The sequence below is a fragment of the Sorex fumeus genome, unplaced genomic scaffold (genome assembly GCF_029834395.1).
Source record: "Sorex fumeus unplaced genomic scaffold, SorFum_2.1 ptg000047l, whole genome shotgun sequence".
NCBI lineage: Eukaryota > Metazoa > Chordata > Mammalia > Eulipotyphla > Soricidae > Sorex > Sorex fumeus.
Genome location: NW_026606104.1, coordinates 16,737,101 through 16,757,403, shown reverse-complemented (window position 1 = coordinate 16,757,403; position 20,303 = coordinate 16,737,101). Strand labels below are relative to the sequence as shown.

At 42.8% G+C, this 20,303-nt stretch overlaps 1 protein-coding gene across 1 annotated transcript in view; it reads right to left on the bottom strand.

Annotated features, from left to right (window-relative positions):
* MCOLN3 (mucolipin TRP cation channel 3) overlaps positions 1–19,956 on the bottom strand; it is a 28,620-nt gene extending 8,664 nt beyond the window's left edge. The window contains exons 1-7 of the mRNA XM_056123505.1: positions 19,849–19,956; positions 14,188–14,417; positions 13,248–13,415; positions 4,411–4,564; positions 2,407–2,491; positions 2,235–2,331; positions 454–553 (exon numbers count right to left, since the gene is read on the bottom strand). Coding sequence (XP_055979480.1) covers positions 454–553; positions 2,235–2,331; positions 2,407–2,491; positions 4,411–4,564; positions 13,248–13,415; positions 14,188–14,417; positions 19,849–19,915 — 901 coding nt within the window. The 5' untranslated portion in view covers positions 19,916–19,956. The remainder of the gene's footprint in view (positions 1–453; positions 554–2,234; positions 2,332–2,406; positions 2,492–4,410; positions 4,565–13,247; positions 13,416–14,187; positions 14,418–19,848) is intronic.
* Between the last annotated feature and the right edge of the window lie 347 nt (positions 19,957–20,303).

Sequence of the window (20,303 nt, the reverse complement as noted above, 5' to 3'; positions counted from 1 at the left end):
ACGCTTGCTATACAAAGGAGTGACTGTCATTCCTAGTGGTATGAAAGGCTAGCCTTATTAGGTATCAAAGAGCTATATATATTCAAATTCAGATCTTGGCCTTTTGATTTTTTTTGTTTTAATACCTAAGGCAAAAAATTATTACTCTGCTGGAACTTTTGTTATGTATTCATGCTTATTTTTTCCGTGTATATCCTTGATCAGACTGTCAAGTTCCAATAATAGTTCTACTGACCAGCCCGGGGAAGTAGCTCAGAAGGAGAGCACCTGAGTGTTCTGAGCGTGAACACCGCAGGTACATGTGTCTCTTGTGCCCCCAGTGTGTGCAGGACTAAGTATCTGGCCCCCAGACACTGCAACATCAACAAAAGGAAGAAGGGTAAAGTCCAGCTGATGTTCCACATATCTTGGAGACCAGCAATTAAAAAATTATCCTGAAAACTCATCACTTACTTGATCCAGATACATTCCAGTCTTTACATTCTCTGATGGAAATGTCATTATCTAAACTTATCTTAATTCTTCCACTATGGGCCTTGTTGTCAAATGTAATCTGTGTAAAATAGATCAGAGAAAAGGTCAAAAACAAACCTGTAGTTTTGAAGCCAAAATACCTCTATGTTTCAGTTATGAAGTAGCATTTCTCTTAAGACTCAAGGCAATGTGAATTCTCATCCTGACTTGTTACTAACTCTGGTTCAATCTTGGGAGGTTTCAATTACATCTCTCTACTTTGATTAAATCATAATTAAAAGATTGATTGAGATGATTAAATTTTGAGCACTGTCTGGGATGCTCCCCTTCTACACACAATGCCTGTCATATAAAAGATTTTACTGGAGCTTCCTCATGGGGGCAATGAGATATCACTTCAGACATAAGATTTCAAATAGACTTGAGTTTGATCACTTTATCCCCGTGCTGTTTGGGGTGGTGGACATCCTTCTTTCAGATGATTCTAGGGGCAGCTTCATATCTGACCATTCCCAGAGCTGCTGGTTTCTAGCCACAGTCTCACACAAGGAAGAAACTTGGTATTTAAAAAAAAACTCAAGAAATGGCACTGAAGTATACACATGCACACACACACATGCACATACACACGAAGAAAACTATACTAAGGCACATCACTATCAAAGTTGTTAAATCAGAAATAAAAGAGAACATTTGTACCAAAAAATATTTTACAGGAACCCTATTGCAGAGCTTGGGAGCAGGGAGTCTTGGTAAAGTTCAGCTATGATTCTTGGGCCAGCAGTGCTGGGGACCACCTGGGCCCCACCCAGCAGTGTCCAAGGGGCCATTTCATGCCAAAGATCAAAGTCAGGATATCACACATGCAAGGCACATTCTCTAGCCACCTGAGCTACTTTACTATTTCAGAGAAAAGTTTTATTTGTTCTATTTGCTGTGCTCAGAGGCCCATGGATCACTCCATGTGATAGCCAATCAGGCCAGCACTTCAGTGCAAGGGTTCAAGGATCCAGTACTGCTCTGACCCTGCAGTGCTCGTGACCACCGGATCCATCCCAGTAGTGCTTTAGGCCCCCAAGGCCAGTAATGCTCTAGATAGCAAGTGGTGTCAGGGATTGAACCCAGGTCAGGGGCATGAAAGGCATGTGTCCTAATCCCTGGACTATGTCCCCAGCCTGATTAAGTTTTCATTTATTTCGCAATTGTGGCCATGGTGATGGCAGTGCTCAGGGAACCATACAGCGATCTGGATTGAACCTAGTGGGTCACACAGGCAGGCATGTCTTCTACTATGTAAGTCACATCTCTAGACTCCAGAACATTTTCGAAGTAGCGCCAGGAGAAAAATAGAACATGTTTAAGAACAATAGTGAAGATGACAGCATATTTTTCAACAGAAACAATACAAACTACATGAGCAAAAGCTAGAAGTGCTCGGGAAATAGTGACTATAGGCTGGAGTGATAGCACAGCGGGTATGGCATTTGCCTTGCATGCGGCCAACCTGGGTTCAATTCCCAGCATCCCATATGGTCCCCTGAATACCACCAGGGGTAATTCCTGAGTGAAGAGCCAGGAGTAACCCCTGTGCATCACCAGGTGTGACACAAAAAGAAAAAAAAAGTGATTTTAGACTTTCAGACCTCGTGAACAACCACTCAAATATGTTGTCTTGTGCATTATTGGATCACACCTTAATTCAAACAGACAAGACCTACAACTAGATGAAAAAAGAACCAGATTCTGCCTAGCGCACTTACTGTGAGAGTAAAGTCATAACAGTCAGGGAGCTCATGATGACGAATAGTCTGGAGATTAATGGCCTTCAGTTTAAATTGCAGATCCACGGTTAAGAGTCTAGAAACAGAAGAGATTCCCATATAGTGAAAATAGATAGACACAGACTAGTTACGATCCCACTGCTTCCCTCACCTGTGAAAGTCCAGTGTTAAATTGAGCTTGTTTTCTTCTAAGGTTCCAATGTGGAAAGAGTCCTCTGGTTCTACAAAAAAACATTCTGTAAAAAAATGAAAAAAGCACAAGTTATCAACTGAAATAAGTAAAACTGTACCTTGAAAGGATAATACACATAAGACTAGATATTCAGATACTCAGAATTTTCTTGAATTACATTTTATAACTAAATCTTGAGACTGGCAGCATAACTCAGTGATTACGGCACCTGCTTTGCCTATATGGGACCCCAAATTTAATCCCCAGTATCCTGCCCCCACAAAGTTACCTATAACACTTGGTTACAATGATTCACTTAAATACCACCAACATTTCTAGAGAAAATAGAGATAAAGGAAGATGAGGGTCGGAGAGACAGCACATCCTGTAAGGCACTTGCCTTGCACAAAGCTGACCCCGGCACCACATATGATCCCCTGAGCCTTGCCAGGAGTGATCCCTGAGCAGAGCCAGGAGTTAAGCCTTAAAACTGTAAGGCATGCTATCCTTCTGAAACAAACAGACAAAAAAGAGGTGAACTATATCCCATTAGTATTTTTTTTTGAGAAAGCATGGACCACACCTCATATTAAAAAAAGCTGTGCTTAGGGCTTACTCCTGGGTCTGTGTTCAGGGATCACTCTTTTCAGTGCTCAGAGATCCATATATGGTGCTTGGCTGGTTATATGCAAGGGAAGTGCCTTAACCACTGTACTATATCTCTGTCCCAAGTATACCCACATATTCTTATCTTTTGTGTGTTGGAGGCAGGATGGTGAGGAGCTTACCCAGTGGGGCCCAGGAACTGTTTTTGGTTCTGCACAATAGGGATCACTATTGGTGGTATTCAGGGAACCATATTGGGTGTTTGAGATCAAACCCAAGTTGATCATGTGCAAAGTGAGTAACCCTAAACTCTCTCTAGACCCTACATTTGTCTTTTTAAGCCAAAACTTGGAATCCTTCTTCCTTTTTTGTATATTTGGCAGCGATTTGAAACACAGTGTCTCCAAGTTTAAAATATCTATTTTTTGATAAGATATTATGTGTTGACAATTTTTCCTCAATAAACACTAAAGAAAAGGAGTCAGAATCTTAAGATTTCACCAGTTGGTGTTAGAATATTTTCCTAACTTTCTTGGGGGAAAAAGTCTGTGTTTGTTAAAATTATTTCAATATGTGGACCAGAGAAATAGTACGGGGGTTATGGGACTTGTCTTACATGTAGCCAAGCCTGGCTAAATCCCCAGCATTGTCCCCCATCACCTCCAGAACTCAGTCCAGAGCACAGAGACAGGTCACACCAGCAGTGTGACCCAAAGCTCTCACTTCCAATTATTTCAATATTTATTTCAAAATTCAGTGACCTAAACTTATGCTTTAGGTACATGTTACAAATATAGCTTTATTACTAATAATAAACTGTTGCTACTCCTCCTCGTTCTCCTTCTTACTGTTATCCCTACCTATCCGCAAAGATTCTGCCTTCTGAAGTGACATTGAGGGAAGGGAACTCTATGGGCATCAATAATTTTCAGCATCACATCTTGTTTGATATTTTCTATCAAATGACTGATTTCATATGAAACATCAGGATAGAGTAGTTAAGAGCACTGGATCCAGATGCTAACACTGCCTCTTATTAACTCCTTCTTGGTCAGATTACTTAGTGCCCTTCAACTTCATACTTTAGTCTTCCACCAAATAGAGATTTTAACAAACCTTGCTTTGTTGTTGTCATTGTTGTTTTGTTTTTGTTTCTGGCCAAATCAGGAATGGAACCCAGGACCTCATTGTTCTTGTTTTAAGAATCATGAGTGATAGAAAAGGGCTTAGAACAGTACCTGAAACATATCAACTCTAATTGGTGCATAAAATACTGGAACAGACTGCTCTGATCAATGTTTTCAAAGATGAAATCACTGATCATAGGCATAAATCAAGCAGTAAGAACAGAAACTCTAACATGTAGAAGAACATCACCGGTTTCAACTTCTGGATCGATGTCAAAGGTATCATTCCCAGGGTAGATGTTCCCTTGCTTGTAGTAGTGCTGACAGATGGCCATAGCACACTGCTCCGTTCCCTTGTTTTCATAAGCGTGATTGCCAACTGAGATGTTGCGGAGCTGCAAGTACTTCAACAAAAGAGAGAAACAGAAAGTGTGACTGCCTGCCAGCACCCAAGTGAACTAACTCATGTTTCCTTTCCTTCCCCTTTTTAGGAACCAGTAGTTGCCCGCTTGCCCTTTGGTGGGGACAGTCACACTGAAATGCAGAGTGACAGTCTATCATGCACATGCGGGCAGTGGCAAAGAACACAGGTGGATTACAAATGTGAGCTCAAGTCTCATTTCTGTGATTCTGGGCAAGTCATGGAAGTTCCCAAGCTTCTGGTTTCCTATTTTCATAATTGGAGACTCTAAACAGATGACTCAGAGGTTCTGTCTTCTTTAAAGAACTATGTTCAGGAGCTGATATTTACATTTAGTGTGGATACAAATTTTATTTAGTTTGAACTATTTCCTGAAAGGTCATAGTCAGCTTAATTATTGTAATATATGAAGTGAGATGCAACTTTTCCAGACTAAGAAGCAAAGCTTCTTCATTTTAAAAAATGTGCTGCATCCGACAAGGGGTTGATATCAAGGATATACAAAATACTGGTTGAACTCCACAAGAAGAAAACAACTAACCACATCAAAAAATGGGGCGATGAAATGAACAGAAACTTTCTCAAAGAAGAAATACGAATGGCTAAAAGGCACATGAGAAAATTCTCTACATCATTAATTATCAGGGAGATGCAGATCAAAACAACGAGATATCATTTCACACCACAGAGACTGGCCCACATCCAAAAGACCAAAAGCAACTGGTGTTGATGCGGATGTGGCGAAAAAGGGACTCTCCTTCACTGCTGGTGGGAATGCCGACTGGTTCAGCCCTTTTGGAAAACAGTATGGACGATCCTCAAAAAATTAGAAATTGAGCTCCCATTTGACCCAGCAATACCACCCCTGGGAATATATCCCAGAGAGGCAAAAAAGTATAGTCTAAGTGACATCTGCACTTGTTTGTTCATTGCAGCACTCTTTACTATAGTCAGAATCTGGGAAAAACCTGAGTGCCCGAGAACAGATGACTGGTTAAAGAAACTTTGGTACATCTACACAATGGAGTACTATGCAGCTGTCAGAAAAGATGAAGTCATGAAATTCATATACAAATGGTACTACATGGAAAGTATCATGCAAAGCAAAATGAGTCAGAAAGAAAGGGACAGACATAGAAAGATTGCATTCAGCTGGGGAACACAAAGTAACAAAATAGGAGACTAACACCCAAGAACAGCCGAGATAAGTACCAGGAGGATTACTCCATGGCTTTGAGGACAGCCGCACACGCTAGGGGAAAAGGCAGCTCAGATAGAGAAGGGAGCACCAAATAAAGGGTGTTGGGAGGTTCCTCTCAGGATGGGAAATGCATGATGAGAGTAGACTATAGACTGAACAAGATTGCCACTCAATGTCTCTTTTGCAAACCACAGCACTCAAAAGGAGAGAGGTAACAAAAGGGAATGCCCTGCCACAGAGGTAGGGTGGGATGGGGGATGGGGGTGGGAGGGATACTGGGACTGGTGGTGGTGGAGAATGGACACTGGTGGAAGGATGGGTATTCGATCATTGTATAACTGAAACCCAAGCACAAAAATTTGTAAGCCTACAACTGTACCTCACGGTATTTCACTAATAAAAATTTAAGAAAAAAATTTTTTTAAAAATGTCCTGGGGCTGAGTGATAGTATAGCAAGTAGGACTTGCACATGGCCGACCCGGGGTTAAATCCCTGGCATCTCATGTATTCCGCCAGCACCACCAGGAGTAATCCCTGAGCATTGTCAGGGGTGGCCCCAAAACAAAACAAAAATGGGCCCTTTTCCTAACTCTATTATAGATTTGCTTTAAATAGGGGTCACACCAAGTGCTGCAAGAGGAAGTGGCAAAGATCAGACAGAGGACCTGTCCCATACTAAGATATGCTCTTCCATTGAGCTGTATATCTGCTCCCCCATAACCTTTTTCTCTAAAAACATTTTTCATCTTATTTTTGTGAGAATACAGTTTAGTCATGCTCACAGCAACATTCCTTTATCATGCAAGGATCCTCTAAATAAACAAAACATTGCTTTTACAAATAATCTTATGGATCAGAATTGTCTACTGAAACTCAAAGGATTTCTGAAATGAAAATTACAAAAAGCGACCAATGTTGTTTGGCATAATTTGTGATATTAAGATAAGGATGTGATAACCTTTCTCTTGGAATTAATGAGGTAAAGGGAAGGACACAATGATAAGTTTACTAACAGATACATGTGAAGTGAGCTACGATAAAAGAAAGAAATGATTTAAATTCTGGGTCTACAAGATGAATTTTTTGTTTGTTCATTTGGTTTTTTTTGTGGGGGGGTCACACCTAGTGATGTTCAGGGGTTACTTCTGGCTCTGCACTTAGAAATTACTCCTGACAGTACTCAGGACACCATATGGGCTGCCAGGGATCAAACCCATATTGGCCACAAGAATGGTGGGAATCAAAGCTGGGTTAGCTGCGTGCAAGGCAAACACCCTACCTGCTGTACTCAGGCCCCAACAGGATGAATTCTGAAGTAGGTCTTGTTGAATTCCAATGAACAGCCAATTACCAGAGCTGACTCTGAGTTCTCCCTCCTCCTCTAATTTAGCTTCTCTTGTTTCGATGCAGTTAAAAGCTTTTTCACCTTTCATGGGAGACACTTTTCTCTTGGTTTCTGGTGTTCCTTCATAATTTTCTTTAATGAGTCCTTCTTTAGCTACTCTCTACTTCTCTGACTGTCTTTTGATTTAGTCCCCAATCTTTCTCCACATTCTCTTTGTTACTGTGACTTTGGTGGATGTGTGTGAGTGTGTGTGTGTGTGTGTGTGTGTGTGTGTGTGTGTGTCAGATTTAAATTCATATCTTCAAATCTCAATTTTACTGTTGAGTCCTATCCTCCAACTATCTACAAGACAGCTTGAGATCTTGGTCCCATATTTTAAACACCACTTATAAGCTCACAACTTCCTGACTTCTCCACAAAATTCCACCCGTGTGTAGCAATCTGCTACATGACACCTTAATTTCTAAGAGGAATCTTAAATGTACATACAGAAAAACTATTCTGAGAGTATGAGTGAAAAATGTTTGCCATAGAGGCAGGGGGAGGAAAGGGATTGGGGAGATACTGGGGACATTGGTGGTGGAAAATTTACACTGGTGGAGGGATGGGTGTTGGATCATTGTATGACATAAAAGCTTTGTAACTGTATCTCATGGTGATTCAATTTAAAATAAATTAATTAACTAAAAAAAAACTCTTCTACTATATCTCTGGGGCTGGCACAATAGCATAGCGGGTAGGGCATTTGCCTTGCACACAGCCGACTGGGGCTCAATTCCTCTGCCCCTCTCGAAGATCCTAGCAAGCTACTGAGAGTATCTTGCCCACACGGCAGAGCCTGGGAAGCTACCCATAGTATATTCAATATGCCAAAAATAGTAACAAAAAGTCTCACAATTTGTTGTGAGACGTTACTGGTGCCCGCTCAAGCAAATCAATGAACAACCAGAGGACAGTGCTACAGTGCTACTATATCTCTCCTCACAATAAATAAACTTTGTCAGTCAATCAACAGTTCAGGCCCAAACCTAGAAATGATCCCTTAGTCTCTTTCTTTTGTATTTCTCTCCTAATCAATAAGAACTTTATACATTGGAGCGATAGCACAGCGGGTAGGGCGTTCGCCTTACAAGCGACCAACATGGCCGACCCGAGTTCGATTCCTCCGCCCCTCTCGGAGAGCCCGGCAAGCTACCGGGAGTATTCGATATGCCAAACACAGTAACAACAAAGTCTCCAATGGAGACGTTACTGGGCCCGCTCGAGCAAATCGACGATCAACGGGAGGGCCTTTACCTTTACCTTTTACCTTACATTACTTTCAAATAATTCCCAGATCTAACTGTTTCTCCTCACCTTTACTGCTACTTCCTTAATCCTACAATCTGTGTCTCTTTACTGGACAAATAAAACCTCTTGTTTTGTTTGATTTGGGTTGGTTTGTTTGGAGCCACACATGGCAATGTTCAGGGCTTACTCCTGGCTCTGCACTCAGTGATCACTCCTGGTGGGTTTGGGGACCATAAAAGGTGCCAGAAATCAAACCTGATTGGCTCTAAGTCAACTGATAACTACATATTTGGAGGAAGTGGAGGGAAAGTGGTGGCAAGAAGGAGACAACCCTCTAAATGAAAAAGAAGGTAAAAGACTTGGGGAGAGGAAGTTGGAGACCTAATACAGTGGGCAAGGCACTTGTTTTGCATACAGCAGAACTAGGTTTAATCCCCGGCATCATATATAGTGCCCTGAGCATTGCCAAGAGTGATTCCTGAGAGCAGTCAGGAATAATTCCTGAGCATCACCAGTTGTCCCCAAACAAAGCACAACAAAAAGATCTAGGGAGTGGTACATTGCACACGAACCTGTGTACCTAGACTTGGGGTGTGTAGTGGAGATAACGCTGGAAAGGCAAAGGAATTACAGAACAGGTTCATACCTGTGAAGGGACCCTAAAAGCCCTTCTGAGTGCCTCCATGCATGGGGCATTCCCTACAGGCACTGCCTCCTGAACACAGAAACCTGTGTGTCATGAACCTCCTGAGCTCTTGAAACACAAGAAGAGTCAAAGTGACAGCTTCCGCTCAAATTCCAAATTGTACTCTGGCCAGACTGCCCTGCTGTCTTCAGGTGGTCTTTGGGGGTGGTTTAGCACCTGCACCAGCTGGTCCAGGTGTCCAGTTCAGGAGCAGCTGGGAACCCCTTCTAAAGCCTCTGGGAATCTGGAGTGGCACGAGTGAATCTAGAAGACAATGACCCACGGAGCTGAGTAATGTAGCACTTGTATTTCCTGAGGGGCTCTGTGGGGTTTTGATCAGGCTGGACCTCCGTCAACTCTTGCATCTGTAGTCCTACCTTGAGAGAAAATTTTTCTGCAGCTCCATTCATGCCAGGTCATCTCTTGGGAGATCTTTTAGAAATACATGAAAGGCTGGAGCTGGGTATGGGGTTCAGTGACATCCAGTTTGTGTATGAGACCCTAGGCTAAGTCCCTGACACCAAAATGGCCTTACCTCAATGAGGAGCCACTCCCCTCCCCCACCAATAAAGCAGATTAAAGTCAATTGCTCCTTGACTATAGATCATTTGTCTGTGGTTCTAATGTGATCACTGATCCTAGCACATATAATGAAACTTTTGAGCCCTTTCATTCACACACTCTTGAGTGAATGTTATGTACTGAACTCTGTGATAAATGTAGATGATGATGATGATGATGATGATGATAATGATGATGATAGGAAGATAGGTAGAGAGATGGATATATAAAAAGCTATAAGTATGTATATGTATAGGACATAGATAGATGATGCAATCAGATTGATTAATTTAGGCGAGTTCCTGAGAAAATAGTAGCCAAGCAGTGGTAGCACAGGGAGATGAGAAAGAGGGAAGCCCACTAGAAGAAGTTTATAGACTATTCTTGAGCTGCAAGAGTAAATGGTTCCAAGAATATCAGGAATTTGTTTATTTAATTTTGTAATACCAGTGGTCATGACCACATCAAACAGCAAGACAGATGCTCTATCACTGAGCCACATACCAAACAATGCTATTCTCTCTCTCTCTCTCTCTCTCTCTCTCTCTCTCTCTCTCTCTCTCTCTCTCTCTCCTTTCCTCCTGCCCCGTCCCAGCCTCCTGACCATCCATAACTGTCTCTCTGACCCCCAAGCTCATTTGCTGCTATGCAGCCACCTGCCTCCCATTTCTGCCTCCCTTGCCACCTTCTGGGCCTGTCTCGAGCTCTCCTGGGTCCTTCAGTCTAAACAACTGACCAGAAAGAGAAGCAGGCCTGGTAGTAGGTGAGAAGGAACCACAAACCTGCTCTGGGCAGAGGCTTGTGAGAAGTTTTTGGGCAACATGGTACACCACAGGGAGCAGAAGTTAAGGGGTCACCTGACCATAGTAGGGCGCACATATGTGCTGCGGGGGATTTTGGCTGGAAAAGGACAGACCTTATTAGGATTGCCCATATTTTAAGGGGAAGAAAAGAATTCAGAAGAGATGACGACAGCCAGGATACAGTATAAACACAAAATAACTTAAGACTTTGATATTGAAATATATAAATACGTGTAAAAACAAAAACCTGTGGTTGTAATACAGTGTTACATCAAACTGAACCTGAGAGATTTTCCAGGCCAATGACATCTTGAATCTAATCCCATTAGTATATCTAACTCTTTGGTCTTGGAATTACTTGGGAACTGATAAGCCTGCTCAGATCAGGACTGGGCCTCCTCCACCCAGATCTCCCATCTTCCAGTAGCTAGGCATTACACCCACCAACTGCCCCCCGGCGCAACATAATCCCATCAATGGTCAAGACCCAGAGACTATAAAACCAAGATCCCGTAAGTGACCTCTTATTGTCTAATAGGACACCTCTGCTACCGAGAGTGTCCTGCCCACACGGCAGACAGAGTCTGGCAAGCTCCCCGTGGCACATTTAATATGCCAAAACCCAGTAACAATGATGGGTCTCATTTCCCTGACCCTGAAAGAGCCTCCAATGTGGCACTTGCTAAAATCTCAGGGCTAGAACGAATGGAGACGTTACTGGTGCCTGCTCGAGGAAATCAATGAACAACGGGATGACAGTGATACTCTGAGTACCACTTCAATTGCCAAACTATTCCTTATGACACCCAAAGTTATCTCTATCAGTTCATAGTTTCCCTAGGCAATTCTCTGGACATAAGTAGACAGAAGAACTGAGCTGATTAATCACAAAACCTTCCTTATTCATCAACATTATGTTAAAGATGCTTTTTTATCTTCAACTAAAAATGCCTGCTAGTGCTTGGAAAACAGTGAGGAATCATCTACCCAATGTAAACCTCCCCACTTAATGTCCTAGGGAGGGAATTCATATATATTTCACTATTAAGATATGCATAGATTAAAAAAAAGATATGCATAGAAATTTGATATCCAGAATGGGCTGCTCATGAATGCCAACTACTAGCTTTTTAAGATTGTTTTTAAGTCCTACAAGTAAAAGTGGGCTGGAGCGATAGCACAGCGGGTAGGACGTTTGCCTTGCACACAGCCAACATGGCCGACCCGAGTTTGATTCCTCCGCCCCTCTCAGAGAGCCCAGCAAGCTACCAAGAGTGTCTCGCCCATTAGGCAAAGCCTGGCAAGCTACCCGTGACGTATTCGATATGCCAAACACAGTAACAAGTGTCACAATGGAGACGTTACTGAGCCCACTCAAGCAAATCAATGAACAATGGGAGGACACTGACAGTGACAGTGACAAGTAAAAGTGTTTTAGAGAAATGTAATTGCATTCTATCTCCATATCCATTGACCTTATCATAGTCCCCAGCTTCCAACACCACTATACATGTGCCAAAAGGAAAACCATAGCTTTCAGGAAACTTACTAAGCTGAATAGCACAGCGGGTAGGGCATTTGGCTTGCACGCGGTTGGCATGGGTTTGATTCTTTCATCACTCTCGGAGAGACTGGCAAGTTACCGACAGTATCCTGCCCCCATGGCAGAGCCTGGAAAGCTCCCCGTGGCGTATTAGATATGCCAAAAATAGTAACAACAAGTCTCACAATGGAGACATTACTAGTGCCTGCTCGAGTAAATCAATGAACAACGGGAGAAAGTGCTACAGTGCAGTGCTTACTAAGCTGAAAACAAGAATCATAAAACTATCTCCAGCTATGTCCTATTTTCCCTTACAAATGATTGGAGATTATTCTGTTTAACAATTTATGGAAGTTTACTCAATAGAAGTAAACTAGATTGTTGGCATATTTTCCCAACACAAATGCTCACTGAAAGACTGGAGACAATAAATGCGTTTTTTATCCTAGTGGTCTACAATCTCTCTCTCTCTCTCTCTCTCTCTCTCTCTCTCTGTGGATTGTGTCTTATTAAGAGTCATGTTGCACTAGAACAAGTTTTTGAAGAAGTGATAATTTTGACATGTGTTCTTCAAACTAACCAACATGGGAAACCCTGACTTGAAAAACACTTTCAATGATACCTATAAAACAAGAGGTTAGGATTTTGTATACTGTTAATTGCAAAAATTAGTTGATTAGCAACTCAGGATAGAAATCCGATTCATCAAAAAAAGGTTACTTGGTAGGGGGAGGGATATTATTACTTTATGTTATAATAAAACCATTGTTTATTTGACACAAAGGCTTATCTATTTTCAAAATGAATTTTAGAGCTTTAGTTGTTATACTCTGCAAAGTTAATATGCACACTGCAGAGTTAGTAGTTTCATTGTTTGCTAAGGACTCTTGAAAATATAAACCCTGAAAACTTAATGACCACTTACAACCTGTATAATAAGCTCTAGTTTTGAATTATTGAGGCTCCTTGGCCATATTATAGATAATGATTAATTTAATTAACTCTTTACAATTTCTGTCTTTCTCTTACTAAAGAAAAACTTTTCTCAATTTTGAATTTTGTAAAGGTTGTTGATGATTTTTTAAAAACAACTTTAAGTACTTTGCAAATGTCATTTTTACATGTCACTATAAAAACATTCACCCTCTACACCTGAATGTCAGTTTGTTCTGTAGAGGGATAACCATGTTCACCTCTATTCTCTCTCCCAATTAAAGAATGAGTACACTTGATTTACCTGGTTCACTGCAAAGATGATCTGATCGTACACATCACTTTGTGTATACACGGCATATGTGTCATCCATACGCTCCATGTATCCTTTGAGGAAGAGGTGTTTGAATGCTATAGTATTTTCTTCCTTAAAAGCTACCACCATCTGGTTACTTAATCCAAAAAGTACCAGCTTAAAAGGGAAAAAAAAAGAGGGTGAAATCAATAAAATTAAAAGGTTCCCATACAATGATTGAATTATCTATACAAGATTCCGTGTCTAACTCATCTGAATTCCATAGAAATTCAACATTATTTGTGAATTAGTTTGTTCTTAAAGACAAAAGATCTGACCTTCTAGTTTTCAAGTGAAAATGGCATTGCCCCTGTGATTGCCAGGTTCTGACAGTCCAAATACTTGCCATAACAGAATCCTTTAAAGTTTCAGAAGAGAAAGATATTCTCATGAAAACAAACTTGGAGGGAAAAGAATTATTGGTTGGGATTCCCAGGTCAATTTAGAAACTTTCAGCTAGGCCAAACATTAAAATTTCCTCTTCCTGAAAACTAATTAGAATTATGTGAATAAAATTATAGTTTAATGTAAGATAAGAAGGAAAAGGGGGAAACCCTCAAAGTCTTCTTACACAAGTATTTAAGATAAAAGGATCTAAAATCTTTTTTTTAAAAAAACAGTTCAGCTAAATGTTATATTTAAGGGGGCTGGAGCAATTGTAAAGTGTGTAGGGTATTTGCCTTGCACACAGCTGACCCAGGTTTGATCCCCAGCATCCCATATGGTCCCCCAAGCACCACAGGAGTATTTTCTGAGTGCAGAGCCAGGAGTAACCCCTGAGAATGGCCAAGTATCACTCAAAAAAACAAAATTAAAAATTATATTTAAAACTCACTATCCTCTTATTAAGAGAAAAGCTCTCACTGAATTTGTGATCTGAGATGCTTACCTGAATAGTCACCATTGCAATTTTTAGAATTTGTATGGCCAGTTTCCATGGTTTTCTACCTCGAGCCCAGAACTTCTCACAAGGGTTCATGAAAAAGAATTTGAGTTTGCGTCTCATCTGATCTTCTAATAGGAGCTCCTCGGTTGGAGATGTCCCCTGGTTATAATTGCAGCGATTTTCTTCTTCATGGGAGCTGCAGCTACTAATAACAACCTCAGGATTTGCCATCTCTAGGGGAAAGGAAAAAAGAAAAAACATTTCTATTTTGGTTTTTTTGTTTGTTTATTTGTTTTTATGTAGGAGTACTGCTATTATTCAGCCACTGATTAGCTGATTGAATTGTGCATGAACTCCACCTTCCTTTTTTTTTCATTTTTTATAATTTTATTTATTGAATCACTGTGAGAGCAGTTACAAAGCTTTCAGGTCTAAGTCTTGGTCATACAATGAAACACCCGTACCTTCACCAGTGCCCATTCTCCAAAACCAAAAACCCCAGTATACCTCCATCACACACCCTCCCCCTACCTGTGGGGCAGATGATTTCCACATTACTCTCTCTCTACTTTGATCACATTCAATATTTCGACACCAGACCCACCATTATTAAATTTGAGATTTTACCCCAACACTCAGATCTGCTGAAAAGGCAACAGTAAACAATTTGTGTTCTATTGCTGGTTATGAATTACATATGATGTCGTGTGGCTGCAGTAGGGCCACATGATTTTGAAATTCCAAAATTTTAACACTTAAATCTGGAGGGATTTCTGCCAAAAGCCACTGGGTTTCGAGATTTGCTCCTGAGTCTCTGGGATCATGGCCATTGAGCAGCTTGATCAGGAGCCAGAGAGGTCGTTTGTGGGCGATGACTTGGGGTCTCGTTGGGACGGGGAGACCAGGACCGGCTCCACCCAACAAGTTTCGTCACTGTGGGCCCAGACCTGACTGTCCAATGGCCTCTGGGGGATGACGGCCATTGAGCCGCCAAGGGGGAGCAGGCAGAGGGACAACACCCTTTCACTCCTGGGGTGGCGCAGCGACAGTAACCTACTGCGTGGTCTGGACACATTTCTGCCAAAAGTTGCTGGGTTTCGAGATTTGTTTCTAAGTCTCTGGGATCATGGCCATTAAGCAGCTTGATCAGGAGCCAGAGAGGCCATTCGTGGGTGATGACTTGGGGTCTCGTTGGGGTGGGGAGGACAGGACCAGCTCCACCCCCATCCCGTGAGGCCCTGCGTGTCTCATCACTGGGGGCCCAAACCTGACTGTCTAGTGGCCTCTGAAGGATGGCAGCCACTGGGCCGCTGGGGGGAACAGGCCAAGGCACGAAACCTATTCCCACCTGGGTTGGACCAGCACGGGTAACCTACTGCAGGGACCGGACACATTTCTGCCAAAAGCCGTTGGGTTTTGAGATTTGTTTCTGAGTCTCTGGGACCATGGCCATTAAGCAGTTTAGTCAGGAACCAGAGAGGCCATGCCTCCAAATATATAGCTGAGCCAGAGGTGGTTTGTGGGTGTGTTTCCCACATACCTAACTTTTGGCCATTTATTTTCTTGGTAAACTTTGCCCCAAGTTTTTGGGGTCTGGCCAAAGGTGCAGCAGACATTTGGGGGTATCTGGAAGTCTGAAGGCGCCATCAGGCTGCTGATGCACTCACCTCACAGGTACAGATTGACCTGCTGACGGCACTATACCCCCAATATTTCAATTTTGTAAGTAAAGGCAGACTTCTATAATTTTTGCAATTGTAGGATAATTCAAGAAATCCAAACAAAATATCTAGTTTCAAATAAGAATCATTATTCTAAACCACACTTCAGATTTTTACAAAATTAATTTGAATGTAACAGATAATTTTTCTACTTGTTTTCATTTACTAAGTGAACTTCCACCCCGTTGAAAGTTAAATTCAAAGACTCATTCTACTAATAAAAGATTTTATGTGACAGTTTAGTAATCATATGACATTTATATACATGTATTGTTATTTTATATGTATGTACATACATACATTTGTACACACATACATATGTACATACATATATATGTACATTTATATGTAGAAACATATCATGAAATGTATATTTCTGTGATCTTATGCTAATCCCTCACCCTACATTTACATTTTCTCTTCTGCAAAATGGGGACCCTAACTTTCTTATTATCTACTAAACACTGACTAAAAATGCACATAAAGTCCCTTCTAACAAAGGGTCTAACACTAAGTTAGTAGCCTTGTTTACCTGACAGTCCAGCAGCCAACTCAGCTTTCCAAATAACTATGAATGCTTTTAAGGATCAGTGTGAGCCTCCAAGGAATTAACTGCTCTGGAAGGTGACTGCAGAGCTCAACTTAAGTTCAAATACCAATCAGCTGCATAACTTGTATTTGCTTTTTATTAAAGGCATTTTTGTAGCATATTTTATTTTTCTAATTCTTAGTTTTCCTTCTGTCCCTCTGAAAAATTGTTGGTGTTTTCTTTTTAATAAAAACAAACCTTCACAAAGTATTAAAGTTTTCCAAAATAGTTAAGAAGTGATTCTTAGATTTTACTTCCAATTAATATTGGGGAACTATCTTAGATCTTACCTCCAGTTAATATTGATATTATAATAAAATGCCCACAAGACACGAGGGAGTATATCAACACAAAATAGAAAGACTGGTTCTGATAGTTTTATAATAACTTCTACTCAGAGACACTAGGGGTGAGAAATTATTTAAATATTAATACAATACTGACAAGTCACTGTTACATAATCACACTGCTTTCTAAGTCTGGAATTCACATTTTGTTTTGATTCAGCACTTAGCTAACCCAACATAAAGATACTGATATCTTCAAAGAACAGAAATCAATTATGAAAACAGGAAAAAAGTTCTAATTATCTGGATAGTGAAAAGATTAATAAGAATACTGCTGGGGCCAGAGCAGAAGTGCAGCAAGTAGGGTGTTTGACTTGTACGCAGCCAACCCAGGTTCAATCCCTGGTACCCCATGTGGTCCCCCAAGACTGCCAGGAGTGATCCTTGAGCATAGAGCCAGGGCAAAGATATGAGCACCACTATTCGATATGCCAAACACAGTAACACTATGGTCCATCTCCCAAAAAAGGATATTGCTGAGCATAAAACATTTACAATAGTATGTGCTGTACACTCTAGAGCAAATAATTAGAGCTCATTAAGTTGTTGCTTATGTTTGTTATAGGGCTGGAGCGGTAGCACAGCAGGTAGGGCATTTGCCTTGAACGCGGCCAACCCGGGTTCGATTCCTCGGCCCCTATTGGAGAGCCTGGCAAGCTACCATGAGTATCTCGTCCGCATGGCAAAGCCTGGCAAACTACCCATGGTGTATTCGATATGCCAAACACAGTAACAACAAGTCTCACAATTTGTTGTGAGATGTTACTGGTGCCTGCTCGAGCAAATCGATGAACAACAGAAGGACAGTGCTATAGGACAGTGCTACAGTGCTATGTTTGTTATATTGCTTATCAAAGTTTGAATACAATAACCCTTGCGTAGAGGCCTAGGACGAAGAAAAGTCATATTCCTTGGAATTTTTACTATAAAACATTTTATTTCCATCTTCAAAAAGGTATGGTGGAGGCCAAGAGGTAGTGCAGTGCTTAAGATGCAAGTCTGTCAGGCCCCTTACTCACTCAGGTTCAACTTCAGAACTACACACTTCCAGTTGCATGATGGGTGCTGCCCTGGAACGCCCACCAACAATCCCCTCCCTCCCCTCCACCCCCCCGCCCCCACACTCTCAGATGCAAAACATCAGCCTAGATGCCCAAGAATTGCCAGACTGGCCCCAGACCTCCTGAACACCACTTAGGAGCCCACCCTCCCATTAAAATATGATTATTGCCTATCCCTTAACAAATGTTTGTTAAATTCAAATACTTGTAAAAAAATGAACGTTTATGGCTTCAACTATGATCAAGAATCTAATAATTCTTACTTAAATAACATTGCATTCTACCATTCGATAAATATGTTAGCAGTACATTGTTAAAAATTAATCTGTGTACAGGGATTAAGGTGGTTGCCTTGTACATGGCTGACTGGGTTCCATACCTGTCACCCCGTGTGGTTCCCTGAGCCCTCCAGAAGTGATCCCTGAGTGCAGGACCAGGACTAAGATCCCAGCACCCGCTGGGTGTTGCCCAAAACCAAAAATAAAGACGTTACCAAATTATAATAATTATTTTTAAAGAAACAAAAATAAAATAAAAATAATAAATAAATCTCTAAGTAAGACTAAAAAGGTATATTTAACCAGCACTTAAAGAGATTTTGCCTATGGAATTTAAAAGTAAGATGGGGGCAGGAGTAACAGTACGGAAGGTATTTGTCTTGCATGCGGTTGTCCAGGGTTCAATCCCCAGAACAGTGTATGGTCCTCTGAACCCTGCCAGGAGTGATCCTTGTGCTCAGAACCAGAAGCAAGCCCTGTGCACGGCCAAGTGTGGCACTCAAACAAAGAATATATGTATTAAAAGAAAAAAATTACGAGATAATTTTATGTTAATTAAAACGCAAACACAAAACCAACATAGAGAAACTGTAAATAATAAAGCATGTTAGTGAATTACAAATTCGAGGCATTGAGCTCTTTCTATTTTGAGACAGGGAAAATTAAATTTTAAACAAACTAGTAACTCAAGTAAGCCACAGGAACAAATGGAAGACGAGCCACGAGGATGAATGTATCCAGCACGTCACAGCAAAGCTGCTCCAGGAGCTGGATATTGCATTGACAAGGACAAACTATTCAACTTGCTGCAAACTTTAACTCCCTCCTCCCTCCCGTGGGTAATCCTTCCAAAGGTTTACTTTAAACATCTCGACCCAGGGGCTGGGAGGAGAGGACATCCTCAGTAGAAAAAGCTCATACCTCGTTCTTGTGAGCCCTGGGTACGACTTCTTGCGCCTACAAACAGATGAAATGAAAACTCCCACGGGTTGAGGCCCGTGTTTGCTTCTGAGGGTCAGCCAGTGCACCACGGACCAGCACATAAGGACACTAGGGAGGTGGAGACCTAACTAGGTCTTAGACCTGCTCTTGGAACCGATGGACTCACAGTTACAACTTTCTCGGGCGAGCAGAAGCTGAAACGGATCTAGCTGCACCGAGCCAGAGAAAGGCAGAGAGCAGCGGGGTGCTCAGAAAAAGAGCGTCTGGTCGAGGGCAGAGCTAACTCAACCTCAGGTTGCGAGCGCTTTCCATCCACTTCACCACACGCAAACTTCTGGGTCTCTGCCTCTTTCTCTCTTTCTTTTCTGCTCTTCAGTTGTTTGCCCGAAGTGCGCACTCAGACGGGCTCTAGGGCTGGAAGCCGCTGGAGGTCACGGAGACCGTAGGAGGCTGCCGCGAGCGTTCCCCCTGCAGCTTAATCTCCCGAACCCTGGTAAAGGCTCAGAGCCCGTTTCCCTCTCTCCTTCCTCCCATCCCCGTTATTTTAGGGGCCGCCCGAGTCCGAGAGGCTCGCAGTGCTCCGCTGAGACCATTTTCCCAGGACCCCGTAACCCCCGACGGTCGTGCCCGCTTCCGCAGGCGCCTCGAGGCGCCCCGGGATTGCAGGACTGGCCCGTGGAAACGTCGGTGCCCAGCCCGCGCCCGCCACCCGCACCCTTTACTGACCTCGGGGACCGCGCACAGGGCCGACGCGCTGCAGCTCGCAGCCGGCTCCCAGCTCTGCGCGGTCCATGGCGCGGGCGTCCCGCGCACGGCCCGGCCCTCCCGCTCCGAGTCCCCGGGCAGCCGACGGCATCGCGGACGGTCCCTCCCTGCGCGCCGCGGGCGCCGATGCCGACACCTGATGCCCGGGGCGGCGCGGCGCTCGGCTCACCTGCGGGGGCCCGGCGGGGGCGCGCGGCCCGGACGAGGAGCGCCCGGGGCGGCAGGTCTTCTCGGGCGCCGGGGCTCGTCGGCACGCCCCGCGGGACCCCGGGGCTGGCCCCTCCCGTCGTTCCGGCTCCCTCCACGCCCCCTCCAGGGAAACGGGGATGCTGGGGGGGACCCCTGAGGGCGCCCTCTGCGCTCCTGCAGCCGCGTCCCGGGGAGCCAGTAGGATCTGCTCGGGGTGCCCGGTGCGG